Consider the following 21,026-nt stretch of genomic DNA (forward strand, 5'->3'; position numbering starts at 1 on the left):
AAGTAATAAAGAAAATATATGAACATATAAATATAAATATATATATATATATATATATATATTAAAAATATGAAAGTTATATTATTCAAAATTTGAAATAAGAATATATAAGAAATTATCACTTATGAGATTATATAAATATATATATATATTTATATATATATTAATAACTTTATAATAACCCAATTCAATGTATATATATATATGTATATATTTTTGAATACAGAATGGATGATTAACAACTTAAAGGTTAAAATGTTTAAGAATTTCTTATTTTTGTCACAAAAAATAAACTTTTATTTTGTTCACAAAAAATATATTCATATAAAATAAAATTAACATATAAAGGGAAATATATATTATATATATATAATACATACATATTTATGTGTGTATATATACTTTTAATATTATCTATGAGTTTATTTCAAAATTGGATAATATCCAATTTTATTCTTTTTTTTAAAATATTTTAATTAAAATTATTATGCACATATAATTATATAAATATATATTAATATATTAATATATTAATATTTTTTATACATGTTCTTTGAAATGCTTATTTTAATATAATATATATATAAGGAAAGGCTTAAAATAAACCCATTATAAATTCCTATTTGAACTTTTTTTAAAAAATTATAAAATTGAAGTATATAATAATGTATATATTATATATATATATATATATATTTTTTTTTTTTACCTTTTAAAATATTATATTTTGTATGCTTCTTTACAAAAGGAGAAATTCTATACAGTAAAATATTATATATATATATTAGATATTATATATGTATATTTTATATTTTGTAAGAATTATGTTTTTTCCTGGAAGTATTATTAAAAAAAAAAAAACATATATAAATTTTTTTATTTATAAATCTAAAAAATATTGCTTATTCATAATAATCTTGTGAATATATATATATATATATATATATATATATATATATATATATATATATAATTTTTTATTTTATAATGATATGCAATATTTATATATGAATAAATCAGAAATTGTTAAAAGCATATTTTATATATAATAATATATGCATATATATACAATATGTATGTTCTTATATAATTGTCACATATATATTATATATATATATTTACATACATATAATGTTTATAAAAAAGATAAATATCAAATATTTATCATTTTCATTATTAGTGTATTTTATTTATAATACATATGTTTACAATACAATAAAGCTTCAAAAATGTTATAAGCATGAATATAAAAAAGGGAATTTCTTCATTTCTTCCTTGTTATTAGACGGAAAAGATTTAAGAAGAAGAAATAAAGGCATTGTAAATTTTATAAGAAATAATATTATTACAACTAATAAATTTAAATTTAATAAGAAAAAAAATGTACATGAACATAATAATTTCCTATTGAAAAGTAGAAAATGTGATGGTTATAGAAATACAAAAGAAGGAAAAGAAGAAACCATTAGAAAAATAAAACGAATTCTAAAAGTTACCAAATTATTAATACAATTAAATAGTTTTAAATTATCACCGAATTTACGAATGGATTTATTAATTAATATGCCTAGACCTCATGTACGTATGCATATGGTAAAAAATACGTTGATGAAATTATCAGTAAAAAATACACCTTTTGAAGCTATTACTCCACATTTAAAAGAAAGTAATGTATATTTATTTATAATGAATGAAAATTATATATCATTTACACTTTATAGAAATAAAATGTTTAGCTCTTTATATAAAGATTATAAACTTAATAACTTTATTAAAGTATCAGTTTATGAAAATACTATACTAAATAAAAAAGAAACAGAAGATCTAATTAACTTAAAATCTCATAAAGTATATTTTGGACACGTTGTTAATAAAATTAATAATATAATAACAAGTATACCGAATTCTATATTACAAATACCATCATCTATAGCAAGAGGAATTTATTTAAATACACAAAAGAATCAGTAAAGGTTTTTATAAAAAAAATAAATGCTATATATATATGTATATGTTTATATGTATTTTTTTTCTCTTTTTTGTTTGTTTTCTTTTTTTTTTTTTTTTTAGTTTTATTTAAAAAGTTTTTTTTTTTTTTGGTAATATTTTTTTTAAAAAAAACTTCAATATAAAATATAAAAAATTTTAATAAAATAAAAAAAAGTAAGGATTTCCAAATTATGAAAGTCTCTTATACAAATGAATGTATGCGCTATCTTTACCTAAATTTCCTTCACATAAGCCAATTTTATTATCGTTGCAAATATACCACCTTGAAAAAAAATTAAAAAAAAAAAGATATACATATATATATATATATATATATAATGTTTATGTTTATATATATATGTATTTTTTCTTTTTTATATTGGTTACTTGGATTCATCCTTTATATAACATATATAATGACCCGAATTGGCATTGTTTCCTATATGTACAATAGACGCTACTAATTCATAATTAGCTACAAAAGGTAAAACACACATATAAATAATTTAAACATACAAATATATAATAGGTATATAAAATTTTATTAATGACAATTATAATAATTCTTCATTTGGTTTATCATATATATGTATATACATATATATATATATATATATATATATGAGTGTATTCCATATAATATATACATATACACACATATATATATTAATATTTATTATTATTATTATTATTATTTTTATTTTTTTGAGGAAAAACACTTACCCAATCCATCGTTACACTTGTTACTATTTATAATCAAATTACACTTACTATCCGTTAAATCATCCATATTAGAAAATATATAATCAATAGCTTTTTGTAAATTATTTTTATTCAATATAAGTGCTGCCATAGCCACTTCCTTTTTTACTCCTAAATTTATTATAGAATCCAAATTATTAGAATTTACTTCTTCTTTTTCAAAATTCGCCTCATCATCCAACTCGACGGTATCTTCTCCATAAATATAAGATATACAATTATTTACATTTTTTATTTTTACCTTTTTAATTGCCTCTATTGCCTTATCCTTTTCAAAACCAAAGTCTAACAAAGAATCTAAAATATCTTTATGATTTTCCAAAAGATTATTTTCTTTTTGTAACATGGAGTCACCTGGACTCGTTTCTTGTTCCTTTTGTCCATTTATAACATCACTAGAATTTTGTGGAACCCTCATGAATTCCAAATTTAGTTGTTCATCTGTTTTAACTTCAATATTAATTTTTTTTGCTGACCAGTTTTCATCTGCATAAAAACGCTTAAGGTGGATAAAAAGATAAGGTGGGAATGTTTTAAATTTCATACATTTTTGTGCATGTATTTTTTTTTTCTCTTTTTGACAATAATATTCATCGATGTTATCATTTTTAACATAATTATTTAAACAATCTAATAAGGATATATTAATATTTTTTAATTTTTCTTCATCTCCATTTAATAATGAACTATCCAAAGGTATATCTAATGATAATATATTATTTTGAAAAGAACTAATACTTTGGTGATTTGATTCACTTTCTATTCTTTGTTCAATTTCAAATGTGAAGTAATTAAAAAGTGATCTTTCTTTTGTTACATTAGAATCATTATTTGATGGTGAAGTTGTAGTGAGCAATTCATTTGGATTTACTTTTTCATCTGTTTCATTATTAATTTCATTCAACTTTCTTTTATTATTGTTAACTTTTAAGATTCGATCGAATATGTTATTTTCATTATCTATCAACTCATTAATTAAGTATGATAAATATTCATAAATATCTTGTTGATTATTATTACAAAATGAATTACTCTTTTGGTTAATACAATTTCTAAACATGGATGGATTAATACTAACCGAATTTTCATCATCAATATCACTATCATAATTAATTTCTACATTTCTTTCCTTACATTGTGTTTTGAATTTTTTGACATATTGTTTTTTTTTAGTAATATAATCTTCTTCAAATATCATATAGCATAACTTTGAATATTGTAAAAATATATCATCATGTGTTTTTTTTTTATAATCTAAAGTTAATAAGAAATTCGAAATATTATTTAAATATCTATAACTAATATCTTTAATAGATAACAAAACTTGTAATGCACTGTTCATATAACATGTATTTCCTAAATTGACAAAACCGATTTTACCTTGTTGGCATATTGTTTGTATATTATTATCAAGAATTGATGAAAAATTAATATTTTGATTTTCTTCTATTTCTTTTTCTAAAGTTGTTATTTCTGTTTTTTCTAAATTCATAATATTTATACCTAAATTTTTTAAATGAACACCTATATATGGATCGAGTACACTATCATTTTCATCATCTGCATAAGAAAACACATCTGCTTCTCCATCTTTTGTAATAGTACCTATTTTAACTACTAAAGGATATTTCTTCCCACTTTCGTAAAAATGTTTTAAAGCTGCTCCTTCTTCATTATTTAAACATCCTCCTCCATAATTAAAAATTTTTCGTCCACATCCAATATATCCATCAGATAAATTTAACCATATATTTTTCGTAGATTTACAAACTGCACAATGTATATTTTCATTTTTTATTTTTATTCCTGGAAGCTGAACTAAATCTTTTGCATACTTACTTTCTTTTATATCATTTACCCATTTGTTTAAATTATCTTTCTTCACTTCATTTTTATGGTTAATTATACTTTTACATATTTTCTGAACAGGTTCATCCAAATCTTCTAATTTTATATAAAAACCTGTCTCTATATCATATACAGAATATTCCCATTCATATTCATAAACTTTGTTTTCATTAAAACCACCTTCCGCATTAATATTCAAATTGGTTATAACTTTTTTTTCTATATTCTCTAACAAATTTTTCTTCTTTTTTATATTCAAGTAAAATCGGTGATTTTTTCCTTCACTTGATAACTTACTTAATCGGTTATAATTACATTTTAAGAATTTCAAACTGAAACTTTCGAAGGACAATAAATCGATGAATATACCATCTTCAAAAAAATCTTTATGACCTCTGATAAAAAAAAATAAATAAATATAATAAAAATAAAATGTTCATATATTAATATGTTCACATAATATTTAAATATATATATATATATATATATAATTCTTTTTTCTTTTTATAATTATTACGTTATACTGCATTCTCCTAAATATATTACTTCTTCTTTGGTAGGCTCATCTTTTACAATTGTAGAAATTAAAGATATTATACTTTTAATATCAGCCATTACTTCTAATATCTTTTTCTTTTTCTTTGTTTATTTATTTGTTTCTTTTGCGTAACAATAAAAAAACAAATATTATATAAGAATAATTCAAAAAAAAAAAAAAAAAAATATATATATACAAAATTAAGTATGTAAAATTAAATATATATTGTATGTATATGTTTTCATATTATGTTTTTTTTTTTATATTTGTACTTAAAAAAATAAAAAAAATAATAATCCTTTTTTATATATATATTTTGTTTGTTTTTTTTAGTTTCATATATTATATATATATATATATATATAACAAAATTAAAATAATATTTATAAGTATCAATATTATAATGTTTTATTATTTTATTATTTAATTATTTTTTTTAATATTTTGTTTTTGTTACAGAAATAAAAAAAAAATAAATAAATATTACTCATGCACACAATATTATGAAAAAGAAACCTTTCTTAAATAAACTGTTATGTAAAATAAATAAATATACATAAGTATATTTTTATTTCTTTTATATACTTTATATATAAAAAAAGAAATATAATAAAAATAAAATTATCCAAGTGGATATGTAAAAATACATTTTTTTTTTTTTTTTTTTTTTTTGTATTTCTTATTTGTTTTTCTCAAAACCTAAAGAAAAAAACAAAACCAAATTGTTCTAATTTTCTATGGCATGTTTTTCCTCCTAAAAAAATTAAAATTACAAGAACATATAAAATTATATATATATATATATGTATATTTTTTTTTTTTTTTTTTTTTTTTTTTTATACAATGCTAATAATTTCGTGGGCCTCATTCTTTGTTCCTTTACTTATATAACTCTCTCTATCTACTATTTTAACTATATACATATTATCGGAATATTCCAATAACTCTTTTCTATAAATATATATAAAAAAAAATAAAGAATAAAAGTTTGCAAAGATAAAATATTAAAATATGAAGAGAAAAAAAAACTTTTATCATTAATATTTTATTTATATACCTGAATGTTGTAATAATGAATTGTGTTCCTCTTTGAGCTAACTCTTTTAATCTATAAAAAAAAAAAAAAATATATACATAATACATATGTATACATAAAATATATTTATTTTTTTCCAATGTTACAAACATAAATTATAAATTCATAATAATATATATTTCATTTGTAAATATATTATTCATCAATATTATTTAATCTTTATTTTTATATCATACAATAGTGATAAATTATCTCTGTGAATTGTGTCTAAAGCAGCATCGATTTCATCAAAAAAGAAAAAAGAAAAATTATCAATTTTGTTCAGACATAGAAATAAACATATAGCAACGATACTTCTTTCTCCACCTGAAAAGAATAATATATATATATATATATATGTGGTAAGATTAAATGAATAAAAATATTTAAATATATAATCTGCATTTTATTTATTTCTTACCAGACAATTCTTGAATCGTATAATTCATTTTCTCATCATCATTTGAAGTAATATTTATTGATATTCCAGTTATTTTATCAATATATACTGTATAAAAATAATATATATATATAATATATATATATTTATTTAAATATATATTATGAACTTTCACATATATGTCTTTATATTTTTTTACCTTCTTCATCAATAATTCTTCTCTTAATCCTTTTTTCACTCATTTCTTGTAATTTCTCTTTATATTCCTTTTCGTTCATTTTTTTTAAAACCTGAAAGAATACAATATATATATATTATATATATATATATGTATGTCATTATGTTTCATATATTTCACACTTATACAATTATACGTATCCATAACTTATATACTTACCAAACTAGCTTTCCTATTTTTAAAAAGCAAGGAAAAATACTCAGAAAAATATTTATTGATTTTTACATACGTAGCTTCTAAAGCTTCATCTTTTTTCTTTCCGATATGCTAATAAAAAAAAATAATAAATAAATAAATAAATATTCATTTTATATATGCATAAATTAAATTATAATAATTGACTATACTTGTATCATATCCTTAATGTTTTTGTGGGAACTATTTATTTCTTCATGACGTTTTTTTAATTCATTAAAATCATCTTAAAGAAAAACGAAAAAAAAAAAAAAAAAATCAAGTGAAAATGAATAATAAAATAAATGACATATGTGAAATAATTTTTTTTTTTTTTTTAAACATACTCATAAGAATATTCAATCTATCTCCTGCCTTTTCATTGACGTTAGAGTATTTTTTCAATTCCTATATAAAAAGAAATAAAAGAAATAAAGGAATACACAAATATGTACGTAAATAAATAAATATATAAATATATATATATATATATATAACCATATGTAGGATTTTTAGTTTTCATTTTGTTGATATTTACCATTGTTACAGATTTCAACTTTGCAGATAATTGTTGTTTATCATAAGTTCTATATTCTTCTAATTCTTGTATTCCTTGAGGTAACAACACTTTCTTTTTTCTTATATTCTCTTCTTTTCCCCTATAATAAATATAAGTATAACAACAGAATAATATAATATAAAGCAAAAAATAATTGGATGCAAATTGAAAAAATATATAAAAAAAATTATTATAAAACCATAATTCAAACATATAAATAATACATATATATATATTTGTATATATGTGTGTACATATATATGATTACTCTAAAATGCGAAGTTCCTCATTCATTTGATTCATTTGATGACATAAATCCAAAATTTTCTTCTTATGTTTCTTCTCGTTTATTAGAATTTTATCTATGCTAGATTTCACATTTTCCATTTCTTTCTAAAAAATTAAACAAATGGAAAAAAAAAATACATATATATATATATAATTACATCATTTAATATAACTTTTTTTTTTTTTTTTTGTTTTTTTCTTCATTATATATTTTACATTAATCTCCCTAATTTTTTGCTCATAATGTATTTTTTCTTTCTCAATCTAAAAAAAAAGAAATATATATAAGTACGTATTTATGTACATAAAATATTTTTGTCGGGTACACTTTCTTATATTTTTTATAATTATATATATATATATATATATATATTTTACCTTGTCACTGTGGTCTTTTTTATCAGCCAACTCCTTGTTATATTCATCAATGTCTACGTCCTCATATTCCTCCATATATATACTCGAATCATTCTAAATGAAATATTTAAAAAAAGACAAAATGTAAATTATATATTTTTTTTTCATGTATGAAATTATAAATAATGTAACTACAATAAAATAATAAAACAATTAAAACATTTAATATATATACCTCATTTCTTTTTTGATATAATAATTCCAATTTGTTTTTAAAATCATCATATTCATTTCTAATTTTATTTAATTCTTCTTTTAATTTTTTCACTTCATCATTTAAAGTATTAATATCAGTTGTTCCGACTTTCTCTGATTCATCAGGATTGACATTATTATTTCGTAATTGTAATATTTGCATTTTCAGTTGATCTTTATGTTGTTCAAGATTTTGTTTTTTCTCTTGTATATAATTAATTTTTTCACTTGTCAATCTGATATTTTCTTCATTTGAATAAATATTATTATTTATTGAATTAATTGTGCTTGCACATCCATTTTTTTTAGCTACAGTACTTGATTTGGTGTCATAAATATTTCTTAATTCGTCATCAATTTTTTCAATATTGTTATTTAATTCTTCTATATTATTCTTCTCTTTTTTCTCTTCTTCCTTTAATTCCTTTAATTTATTATAAACTGTATATATACCATATTTTTTTTTATTATACCCACCGTACATAAAACCATGTTTGCTTAACTGTCAAAAAAAAAAAAAAAAAAAAAAAATTAAATATACATATGTAAAACTTGTAGTTACAAGAAAATTATACTTAACATTCTAGTAATATAAAAATAAATATAAATATATAAATATTATATACATATCATTGTCATATATCTTACATAATCTCCATCAATATTCACACAGTTATAATTATCTTCCAAGTAATTCTCACAAGATTCCAACGATTTAACAATAATCGTTTTAAATAAAATGTTTTTTAAGAATTCATATATTTTGCTATTATAATTTACACATTTTATTAAAGGAACAATATTTTTATCATTAGGATAATTAAATTCATTAAATTTTTTTATATTTAATAAAGGTACTATGGTTAATTTGCCAAAGTAAAATTCTTTAAAATTAAATTCTTTGCTTGTTTTTTCTTCCTTCTTCTTTTCTATAAATTCAACGATTTTTTTTGCTGTTTGCATATCTTCGACAATTAAAGTAAAATAGTGATTCTCCAAAATTGTATCAACAGCTTTAACATACGTTTTATCAACCTACAAAAATAAAAAGCATATATATATATATATATTTAATATGTGTTCGTTTGTTTATTTATTGGTATATGGACACATATATATATATATATATATTATACATATGCTTTCTTTTTGTTCTTATTACATTTATATTGTCTATTAAAAATCCTAAAATGTTTTCTCTCTTTATGCTTTGCTCTGCCATTATAAGATCCACAATTTTCAGAATTTCCTTATTAGAACTTTTTATTATTTCATCATACTTATCTAAAAAAAAAAAAAAATTATATTAAATTCATACATAATATAATATGTTTATATATTTACATTTTACTACAATTATATAAGTTTCATGATTTTTTATAAAAAACTATTTTTACCATTAACTTCAATAATTTGGCATTTTATTTCATTTAAATTTGTTGTCCCTTCTGATATTTTTTGTTGACATTGTCTTTTTTGTTCAACACACTTTTCAGATTTCTATGAAATTAAAAAATTTTAAAATTAAAAAATTTAAAAATATTATATATTTTTCATGTACAATGTAAAAAAAAAAAATAAATAAATAATATAAAATAAATTATTTTAAAAAGTTCTTTTATCTTACATTGTTTAATTCATTTATTTCACTTCCATATTTTTCTGATAACGTTTCGTTTTCTTTTATGCTTTTCTTTAACATATTTGATTCCTCTTCTAATTCTTTCAAATACTTTTCATTTTTAATAGTCTACAAAAAAGGAAAAGGTATTATGAATACATAATAAATATTATATATATATATATATATATATATATGTATGTATAAAAACATTTTATATATCTTTTAGTAACCTCTTTTTCCAAAAAAGAAAGCTCTATATTGATATCATTTATCATCTTTTCTATTTTTTTCACATTGTGGGAGTAATTTGCATCTGTATTTTTATTCTTATTTTTTGATAAAAGCTAAAAAAAAAGTAAAAAAATAAATACATACATACATACATATATATATATTTATTTATTTATTTATATTTACAATAAACTAGTTATAAAAATTGCAAAACATATTAACATTTAGAAAATTACCATATTTATTTCGTTATTCTTATTTTCTATCTGTTTTTCCTTAGAAACTATATCAGTTTTGAGACTTTGCAGTTTTTCATTTACTCTTAGAATAAATTCATTAATTTGATTAATATTTTTAATTTTGTTTTTATTTTGTGATTCTTTTATATTTTTTTCTTTAATTTTTTCATCAATTAACATTTTCAAATGTACAATATTTCTTTTATTTTGTATATCTTCTGATATAGTTTTATTTAGATGATTTTGACATGAAGAAATTTCTAATTTCATCTTATTTAGTTTTTCATTACATTCTGATTTATTATTATTACTTAAATTTAAATGGTTGTCTTCATCTTGTGTTTTATTTTTCAATTCTTGCAATTTGGATTTTAATGTTTGTGTTTCTTCATAAATATTTTTATAATTTATTTCATTAAGAAAATAATCTAAATGAACTTTTTCTTTTTCTAATTTTTTATATTCTAAAAAGTTCTCAAATTCTTCTTGTAAACTTTCTAATTTACTATTCATTTCATTAAATTCTTGTTCAATAGTAGCTTTTTTAGAATCACATTCTTTTAACATAGACAAAGCGTCTTTTTTCTTTTCTTCAAAAATTTTAGCACCTAATATACTTTTTAAATAGTTTAATATCTCTTCATCTTTCATATTACTTAATTTTATTATTTGTCCTTGTTTAATTATATTATATAAATTATTAATACACAAACCGCAACTTTCCAATAATTCCACATATTGATTTTTACTAATATTCTTATCATTAACAAATATTTCACATTTCATATTTTCTAACACCTTTTTTATCTTAATTTCACTTTCTTTAAACATACTAAAATATTTCTCAGAATTATCAAAAATTATTTCCACATAACAATTGCGAACTGCATTCCCAATACCTTCATGTAAATATATTTGTTTGTACTCACATACATCACTTAATATAAATTCGATGGCTAGTAAAATATTGCTTTTCCCTGACCCGTTAAATCCAACTATACAACAAAAAAATTAAAATAAAATGAAATAAAATAAAATGAAATAAAATAAAACAAAATAAAACAAAACAAAACAAAACAAAATGAATGTTTTTATAAATATATACAATAAATACACACATATAAATATAAATAAATATAATATAAAATTCTAATGTTATATTAAAAAATGTTCATACCTATACAGTTGATCCCTCTAGTAAAATCAATTGTTGTTTCATTTTTGTACGTTCGAAAACCTTTTAATTTAATTTGTTTTATGTACATTTTATTTATATTTATTTATATGTTTGTCTTATTTCTTTTAATTGGTCAGCAATTAAATAAATATTTACATATACATACATATGTATATATGTAATATATATATTGTACAAATGGTCAGTATTATTCTTACAAAATATTTTAAAATAATAAGATTTTTTTAATTATTTTCTTAGGATTTATCATTTAAAGAAAAAAAATATATATGTTATATATTATATAAATGTATTTTTTTTATTCTTATTTTTTACAAAAAAAAAAAAAGAAACTTAAAAATTTATAAAATTTACATTTCCACATATATATACATATATTTAGTATAATATTACATTTATATATTTATTAAAAAAAATACAATAACTTGTATTATGTTTCTTTTAATCTTATGTTTTAATGCTTTACTTGTTATATTACAATAATATATATGTTTTACTATAATACATTTATTTTTTCTTTTTTCTTTTATTAATTTTTTTTTTTTTTTAATTGTGTATTTAAAAAGTTCATAAATAAGCTACTTAAAAATAATATAACATTCTTAATATATTTATAGTTTTGTGTTATATATATATATATATATATATATATATATATATAATATATATATATTTATTTATAATTATATACACATAATATATATAATACATAAAAACATAACATATTTGACTATTTATTAACTAGTTTATTATTAAAAATTAGATAAACAAAAAAAAAAATTATAATATATATAATATATAATAATATTACATATACTAATCCATATTGCTATATAAAAACATATAATACACAAATTATTATTTATGTGTAAAATCATGAAAAAAAAAAAAAAATAATAAAATAATAAAATTAAATTAAATTAAAAAAAATATTTATTTTAAAATTGCTTTTCTTTTTTATATTTCTCTAAAAGTTTTCTTATCTCAACTGATAGATTTTCTATATTATGAAAATTCTTATTTTTTTCATAATTTATTAACTGCCTATGTAATTTATCAATATGCTCATATAAAACATTATATTTACCCTTTTTCTTTAAAATTAAAAGAATACATTCAAAAAAATTTAAAGGAATAATCTTTAAATTAAAAATATTTAATACAATACTGAAAACTTTTAACGCAATTCTAACATTTTCTATAAAAAAAAAAAAATTATAATAATAAAATTATATAGATATACACCAATGGGAATGCAAATGCAAATATAAATATAAATACATACATATATATAATATATTAATATATAGGGAGAACACTTTTTTTTTTTTTTTTTTTTTTTTTTTTTAAATATTTACCTTCAAAAAATGCAGTCTTCATTACAATGTAATATAATTCAAAATTTTTTGTTTCTTTTGATAAGGAAAACATTTCAAATTCTTTGAATATCAAATTATTCTAAAATGAGGACACAAAAAAAAAAAAAAAAAAAAAATTGAAAATAAAGATGTGTATATTTAACTATGCAAATATATAATTACTTTTCTTTTCTTTTTTTAATTTAACTTTCTTACCATTTTCTTTTCAAAATATAGATTAAAAACATCTATTAATGTTTCTGTACTTATAGGAATATTACACTACAAAATAAGTAAATAAAAAAAAAATATATATATATAAACATATATTAGATATATATTAAAATCATCCTTTATATATTTATTTTTATTTATTTATTCATTTATATATTATTATTATTTTATTTTTTTTTTTTTGTATACCTTTCTTGATAATTCCAATAAATTTATTATATTGTCTACCTTTTTTTTCTTTAAATCAAAATATATACACATTTGTATAAAATTTCCATATTTTCTTAAAATATCCTGTACAACTTTTTGATTCAATAAATCTTTAAAATAATTTTTATTCATTGATACAAACATAGTAATAAAATTATGAATATTTATTTCATTATTTGTTTGTAACGGTTGTTGAATATGTTTTAAGGATTCTGTATTATTTTCTTTAAAGTTTTTATTTTCATTGAAAACAATGATACTCAAAACTGATAATACATTATCATATATTGTACTTAATTTTTCATAAATATAAACAAAATCATTTGAATTTAAATATATTATATTACTATAACTGAAAAAAATGTCTTTCAATATATTGATTATAGAATCAGGTTTTTGTACTCCGCCTTCTATTGGTGTATTACTTACAAGCATTTTTAATCTGTTGAATAAAAAATCTTTTAAAGAATGTTCAGGTTTTTTATCAGATCCAATGGTATACTTTAATTTAACAAATACATTAGCTATACTATTTGAAACATTATTTAAAAGGTTGGTTTCTCCCATATTATTATCTTCCTTATAATTTTTTTCAATTACATCTTTATATAAACAATTTAATTTCTTTGAATTGTTTTTATTATGTGAACTATTTTTAATCTTTTTTTTTATAGTCTGTTTATCATATATATCCATTTCCATATTCTCATCATGTAAATATAAATTATTTTTTAAAAGAAAAAATATATACATAATATTTTTATAATTTACTGCAGTATCCATATTTTTATTCACATCATAAGAATTATATGCTAAACAATTAACTGTAGAAACTTCTTTCATGGTGTGAATATTTTTTAAATGTTTTATACACAAAGATATGATATTCAAAATAAAATTTGGTATATATTCATATATTAAATCCTTATTATTTTTTAATACTTCATAATTACCAGATAAAAAAAAATTTAACATATTTTTTTTTAAAAATGTAGAATATTTAATATCATTCCTTATATATCTTGTTACATAATTATTTAAAAATAAAAGTAAAAAGAAATAAATATTTAAGGTTATTTTATAATCTTGTTTATAAAAAAACAAATTTATAGATTCGAAAAATATATTTAATATATTCTCTATATTATCATATTCATTTTCAACTATATCATCTGATGCATAATCTGATAATATATATTCAGTAATGAAATTACTCAAAACAATTAAACTCATATCATATTTATCCTTCTTTGAAAGGTCATATATTTTGTTATAGAAATCTACATCCATTTTTGAATATTCAAGTGGATATATGTATTCATATAGTTTTTTTTTCCTTAAATTTATTATATCATTATAAATTTCATTATTCTTTTCTAAAGCACATTTTATAGAATTTCCTATTTTTACATTATTATCATTTTGCCCATTTTGAACATCTTGAACATTTTCTTGATTTGAATTTTCTTTGTTTTTCTTATCTACAATATCACTTTCAATATTTTCGTTATTATTTTCATAATTCAAATTATTAAAAAATCTTATCAATATTAAATAAGTTTTGTACGTTTTTATATAAGAATATCTTAACAAAATGAAATATAACTTTTTTATGTTTATAAAACTTTTAAATTTTATGAAATATTTTAAAAGTTCATTAATATTAAATATATCAATAATTATTTTCATTTCACATTTTTTTTTCAAGTAATCACACATATGTTTATATAACAACGTTTTTGTTAACACAAAATAGGAATCTTTTGAAAAATATAAATTTAAATATATTTTATTAATTAGTTGTAATTCATTTAATACATCACCTTTGTCAATATCACAGTTTTTAAAACTATGTATTAAATGTTTTGCATTTAAATATTTTATAGGTATATTTTTTTTTTGTTTCATCTTTTTATAAACTTTATGCACTTTATCATATTTATGATTACCTAAAAAGGATTGGATAAATAAACTATATGTTTTGTTATTTACATATAAATTATCTCTTTTTTCTAATTGTTCTATTTTGTCATATTTTTTATTTTTTAATAAATGAAATAAATAACTATTAAACTTCTCATTCATATGTTGTGATTCTTTTATTAAATTATTATCATCGTTTTTTAAGTCCTTTACACATCTTTCCATATCTTCTTTAACATCTGAATTATATGCTTTTACATTTTCACTTTTTATTTCTTCTTTAGAAATAATCTCATTCTTATTTATTAAACAAAAATGATCATCATCCATATTTTTATTTTCAGCAGAATCCATGACATTTTCTTGACGATCACATTTTCTTTCATTTTGTATATTTTTAATACATTCTTTAATTTCCAAAAGTAGTTTAGACATATCCACTGAACATTCTTCATCATTAATATTATTTATAACCGAATTAAAAATTTTTTCTACATCATTTAAATGTTTATCATTAAATGTGTTAAACTTATTTTTATATAAACTTAAAAGTAAAATTATTTTAGAATAATCTCTTATGTGATATAAGTTGTCTAATAATAAAAAGAAAAAATAATTAATAGTTTTCTTTATATTATCATCATGTTCATTTTCTTCTTTCATAATGTATTTAAAATTTAACAAAAGTATTATGCAAAAATAATGATCTCCAAAATAAAAGAAAATATAAAATAATAAAATCTTTATTAATATGTTATCATATAATTCTTTAAATAATAAACCATTCGATATTTTTTTCGTCGCTTCTTCTGTATTTTTATTATTATTATTATTATCTATAAACGAAACAGAATCTTCATTTGTTTTGTTCTTCTTTTGTTCTATATTTATATTTTTATCATCTAACGTTTCATTTGTATTTTGCACGTTCCTACTGTTATCACTTTGTACAATTATTTCTTTAATGGATTCATATTCCTTTTTTTCCCTTTCAAAAATAATATTAATAATAGAATTTTTATATCTGTTGTAATTTGAATTATCATCATATTTTGCAATACTATCTTTTAAATCAAAGTGATTATGAACTAATAACAAAAAATAATAAAAACGTGTTTTGCTTAAATTATAGGAATATAATGAAAAAATACATAGAAAAAAAAAATTAGGATTTATTACATAATCGTATTCATAAATTAATTGTGGGTTATCTTTCATTAAAAAATTCAACGATGAAAATATTTCTGTTAAAAAATAAAATATGTTATTATTATTTAAGACAGTGTTACTGTTTATTACAGACAAAAAATTTTTAATATTAATTTTTATAATATCATTTTTTTTAATTTCTTTTATCAAATTATGCATATTCATAAAATCATCTTTCATCTTCTTACAAATTTGTTCATCCAGTAAAAACTTTTGAGAATGTTTTATAATTTCATTTACTATATTTATTATTTCATTTTTAACAAAACTAAATGATATGTACTTATCTTTACAATTTTTTAATAAGAGAAAACACATTTCTATATGTTTATAAAATTCATCAATATTCATGCCATCAATAACTACTGAACCAAATTTATCAAGCAATGATTTTATTTTTTCCGAATTCACAATATTGTTTATGTTTCTTGCTTTTTCATCAATATAAACATATGCTCTTTTATATTCTTCAAATAAAAAGTCTGTTAATTTTCTAATATCTTTATTATTCCCATCTTCAATAACAATATTATTCCAGTCATTTGAAATTGAAACAAAATTCGTAAATGTAATATCATTTAAATTATTTATGTCATTATTTTTATTTTTATTGGAGGATATGGAAGCATCGTTCTTTAAATAACTTTCTATATCTTTATATATTTCATTTTTATTAATATTTAAACTTTTTACACATTTTCCACCGTTAACGGATTTTTCTAATTTTAGTACCTTTTCTGTTCTCTCATTTTTTTTTATACATGATATAATATTTCTATTATAAACATAAAAGGGTGTATTCCTTTTTAATTGAAAACATGATGTTACATTGAAGTACAATAAAAAATATAATTGAAAAAAAACAATTAAAATGGAAATATATTTCATATTATTGTCATTTTTTTTTTTTTTTTTCTTTTTCTACATAACAAAAATTTTATTTAAAATATTTTGTTTTTTTCCTTCATATTTTATATTTAATAATTTTAAACAACATTATTCATTTATATATGACAATATGGTTACAATTAAAAAAATTATTATATTTTTTAAGAAATTTAATAATGAAAAAAATAAAAATGAATAAATACTAATGAGAAATAATAATATTAAATACTTAAAAGAAATTATAAGAATAAATAGATGTGTCAATAAAAAAAATAAAATAAAAAAAAATATTATATATATTATATATATATATATATATATAATATACCTTTTTTTTAATGAATAATTATATTATACATATTCACATATATTGTTTCAAAAAACAAATAAAACACATATATATATTATATATATATAAAATATATTATATTAAGAAATAATGAAGAAAAAGGAAGATAATAATATTAAAAATTTTTATATTTTACATAAATAAGAAACAAAAAAAAATAAATTTAAATAAAAAAAAAAAATTGTATACTAAATTCTTTAAAAAAAATGAACACTTATTATCTATAATAAATTTCAAGTTCTTCAGAAAAAAAAAAAAAAAGGAAACAAAAAATATTATATATTTTTTTATTTTAGTTATATAAATAAATATATTATATATATATATTTATATATATATACATATATAATGTAAAACAAAAATTTATATAATATAGATAAATTCTTAATCTACAATGTTTTTCATTTACCGTTATAATTCATTCATTAATTGTAAGATAGTTTTCATGCTTATTTTTTGTATAAATAAATTTTATACAAACCTTTACCAAAGAAATAACCTAAACACTATATATGACTGTAGATAAAATTATGGTTAAAACTACTATAATTACAAAAAAGAAAATACGTATTTAAAGAAAAAAAATACATATATTACAAAGGGTATACAAATTTTCTCTTCAGCAAACACTTAATAATTTAGGGTTTACATTTGTAGTAAAATTAGGAATAAGACTTTTTAAAAGTATATTTCTTTAAATGTGCACATTTTTTTAAGGAGATTTATAACTTTTCATAAAATAATCTTATTTCATTGTTCAATCCTTGTTTTTTTACACCTTAATGTGTAAAATTATTTTGTTTTTAGAATTTTTTCATTTATTAATGTATGTTATTACGTTCTAAACAGACACAACAATGCAATATTATAGAATGTTGTTACTAAAAAACTTAAGGGATATTAAGAAATAAAAAAATTAAAACATTGTATAAATATGAATTATAAGTATAATATATGGAATATACCAAATATGGTTAATTAACATTTAGTTTTTTTGTCGTCTTTTATATTAATTAAAAAAGAAATTTATTCAAGACGCATTAAATAATGAAATTATACACACTTGAAAAAATAAAAATAACAAAAATGATAATATATTGTTAAATGAACAAAAATAATAAACTACTATATATATAATTATATGAAAATACAAAAAAAAAAATCATTTCCATTATATTTTATTTATATTTATTATACTGTATAGACATATTTTTTAATTATATTTATATACATTATAATGTAGTAATACTTCAAATATCTAAATATACTTTGAAACAATTTTTATGGTATTATAATAATATTTATATTTTAACCATTTTACTAAAAAAAACATAAAACAAAAAACATATGTGTATGTAGATTAATATAAACTTTAATAATTAATATATATTAAATATACCTTTGTATAAAGAAAATTACACAGTTGTATAAATTCGTTTTCTTCAGTTGTTAAATTTATACAATATGTAAAAGAAATATTTTGAAAATTCCACATATTACCAGTTGGAACATTTAAAAAAAAATTTGAATATTTAAGAATGGTATCCTAACTATATTTTATTTGTTATTTAAAATATAAAAATGCAATATAAATGTTAATTTAAAGAAAAACAATATATATATATATATATAATATATGTTTTATTTAACTTAAACAACCATGAAATGTTTTAATAATTACATATTATTTAAGATTGAACTATTAATATTATATCTATTTTTATTCCATATTCCATAAAAATATAAATTATTAATTTCATTTTTTAAAAATATTTATAATATGAGAAATGAGTTCAAACATAACATGTTTATTTTAATGTCTTATATAATTACATATAAAAATAATGCGTTTAAAGTTTGTAAATAAAATCTTATAATCAAATATCATTAATTTTCCAATAATATTTCTTTTTTCTTTATTCTGGTATTCTATATTTTAGTTCATTTTTTGGTATTAACATAATTTTTATAAAAATCAATATTTTATATGTTACCATACGATATATGATTGAAAAGTAAAGATATTAATAATAAAATCAAAGTCTGTATGTATGTATATATATATATATATTATATATATACATATCACACAATTTTCTATAAAAATTTTAAGAAAACATTTTAACGAGTTTAAAAAAGCAAAGAGATAGATATCTGATTTTTTTTTTTACCCTTACTAAAATTATGATAATATTTACATATTTTCATATTTAAGAAGATTTATTCTTAATTTATCTTTAAAAATAATAATGTAAATATATAATACATTAATTCATTCATTAAAAATTATATGATCTTTGTTTTTTTCAATTTGAATGATACTTCTTTAATAGTTTCTAGATACATGAATCCGTATAAACATATAAAACAATTACATTTTCTACATAAAATATTATTATTAAAATTTCTTTTTTGTTCTATAAATATGAGACATTAATAAAAATTTACCTACTATTATATATAATATATATAAACAATATATATTTCATAATTATGAATTTTTATATACCGTAATATATATATATATATATATATATATATAATACAAAAAGATGTGTTAATAAGGACAAAGTAATATCATGTATATTATTATTTTAATTTGTATCAGTTTTTATTATATTATACATTTCATATAAACATATATAAATGATAGAAATAATATAATATTTTGATTAATTGCAAAATTATATATATATATATATATATGAAATATTCTTTGGGTTAGTAATTAAACATAAGTTGTTACATTATTATTATTTATCTTAATAAATAATAATATTAATAAATTGTGTGATAACGTTAATTTACAATTTTCTTTTATTAATAATAATTGTATAAAATAAATAAATATATAATTAAAAATAAGACATATTAATTTGTTAAAATATCTATATTATTTAAATAAATTAAAATAATATTATAATTATATAAATAACATTTATTTAAAAAAATTATAAATAATATAATATATAAAAATTAAATAAATTAATTAAAATAAATAATAATTATATTAATATATAAATTAAATTAAAATAAATTTATATTAATAATATAATATATTTAAATAAAATTAATTAATA

The 21,026-nt window shown here is 17.5% G+C and overlaps 4 protein-coding genes across 4 annotated transcripts, besides 1 other annotated feature; 1 reads left to right on the plus strand and 3 right to left on the minus strand.

The window, feature by feature from the left end:
* Positions 1 to 1,131: 1,131 nt before the first annotated feature.
* On the plus strand, positions 1,132 to 1,971 carry PGSY75_0413800 (putative 50S ribosomal protein L10; the record flags this gene model as incomplete). The annotated part of the gene is made up of 1 exon (XM_018784187.1): positions 1,132 to 1,971. The coding sequence occupies one exon, from the start codon at positions 1,132 to 1,134 to the stop codon at positions 1,969 to 1,971; it is 840 nt and encodes a 279-aa protein (XP_018643349.1).
* A 207-nt stretch (positions 1,972 to 2,178) lies between these two features.
* PGSY75_0413900 (putative ubiquitin carboxyl-terminal hydrolase 13) lies at positions 2,179 to 5,214 on the minus strand (the record flags this gene model as incomplete). Its single annotated transcript, XM_018784188.1, has 4 exons — positions 2,179 to 2,272; positions 2,377 to 2,464; positions 2,713 to 4,994; positions 5,117 to 5,214. The coding sequence occupies 4 exons, from the start codon at positions 5,212 to 5,214 to the stop codon at positions 2,179 to 2,181; spliced, it is 2,562 nt and encodes an 853-aa protein (XP_018643350.1).
* Positions 5,215 to 5,864: 650 nt separating this feature from the next.
* On the minus strand, positions 5,865 to 11,842 carry PGSY75_0414000 (putative chromosome associated protein; the record flags this gene model as incomplete). The annotated part of the gene is made up of 21 exons (XM_018784189.1): positions 5,865 to 5,891; positions 5,980 to 6,088; positions 6,195 to 6,245; positions 6,410 to 6,539; positions 6,634 to 6,720; positions 6,812 to 6,902; positions 7,010 to 7,117; positions 7,198 to 7,271; positions 7,372 to 7,432; positions 7,563 to 7,683; positions 7,852 to 7,976; positions 8,088 to 8,135; positions 8,250 to 8,342; positions 8,464 to 8,985; positions 9,132 to 9,518; positions 9,646 to 9,767; positions 9,881 to 9,983; positions 10,111 to 10,233; positions 10,338 to 10,451; positions 10,575 to 11,572; positions 11,755 to 11,842. 21 exons carry the CDS (start codon positions 11,840 to 11,842, stop codon positions 5,865 to 5,867), a joined length of 3,582 nt encoding a protein of 1,193 aa, XP_018643351.1.
* Positions 11,843 to 12,713: 871 nt separating this feature from the next.
* PGSY75_0414100 (putative membrane protein) lies at positions 12,714 to 17,597 on the minus strand (the record flags this gene model as incomplete). Its single annotated transcript, XM_018784190.1, has 4 exons — positions 12,714 to 12,973; positions 13,134 to 13,233; positions 13,350 to 13,415; positions 13,557 to 17,597. The coding sequence occupies 4 exons, from the start codon at positions 17,595 to 17,597 to the stop codon at positions 12,714 to 12,716; spliced, it is 4,467 nt and encodes a 1,488-aa protein (XP_018643352.1).
* Positions 17,598 to 20,773: 3,176 nt separating this feature from the next.
* Positions 20,774 to 21,026: part of a sequence feature (centromere) that runs on past the window's edge.

Source organism: Plasmodium gaboni, chromosome 4 (genome assembly GCF_001602025.1).
Source record: "Plasmodium gaboni strain SY75 chromosome 4, whole genome shotgun sequence".
Classification (NCBI taxonomy): domain Eukaryota; phylum Apicomplexa; class Aconoidasida; order Haemosporida; family Plasmodiidae; genus Plasmodium; species Plasmodium gaboni.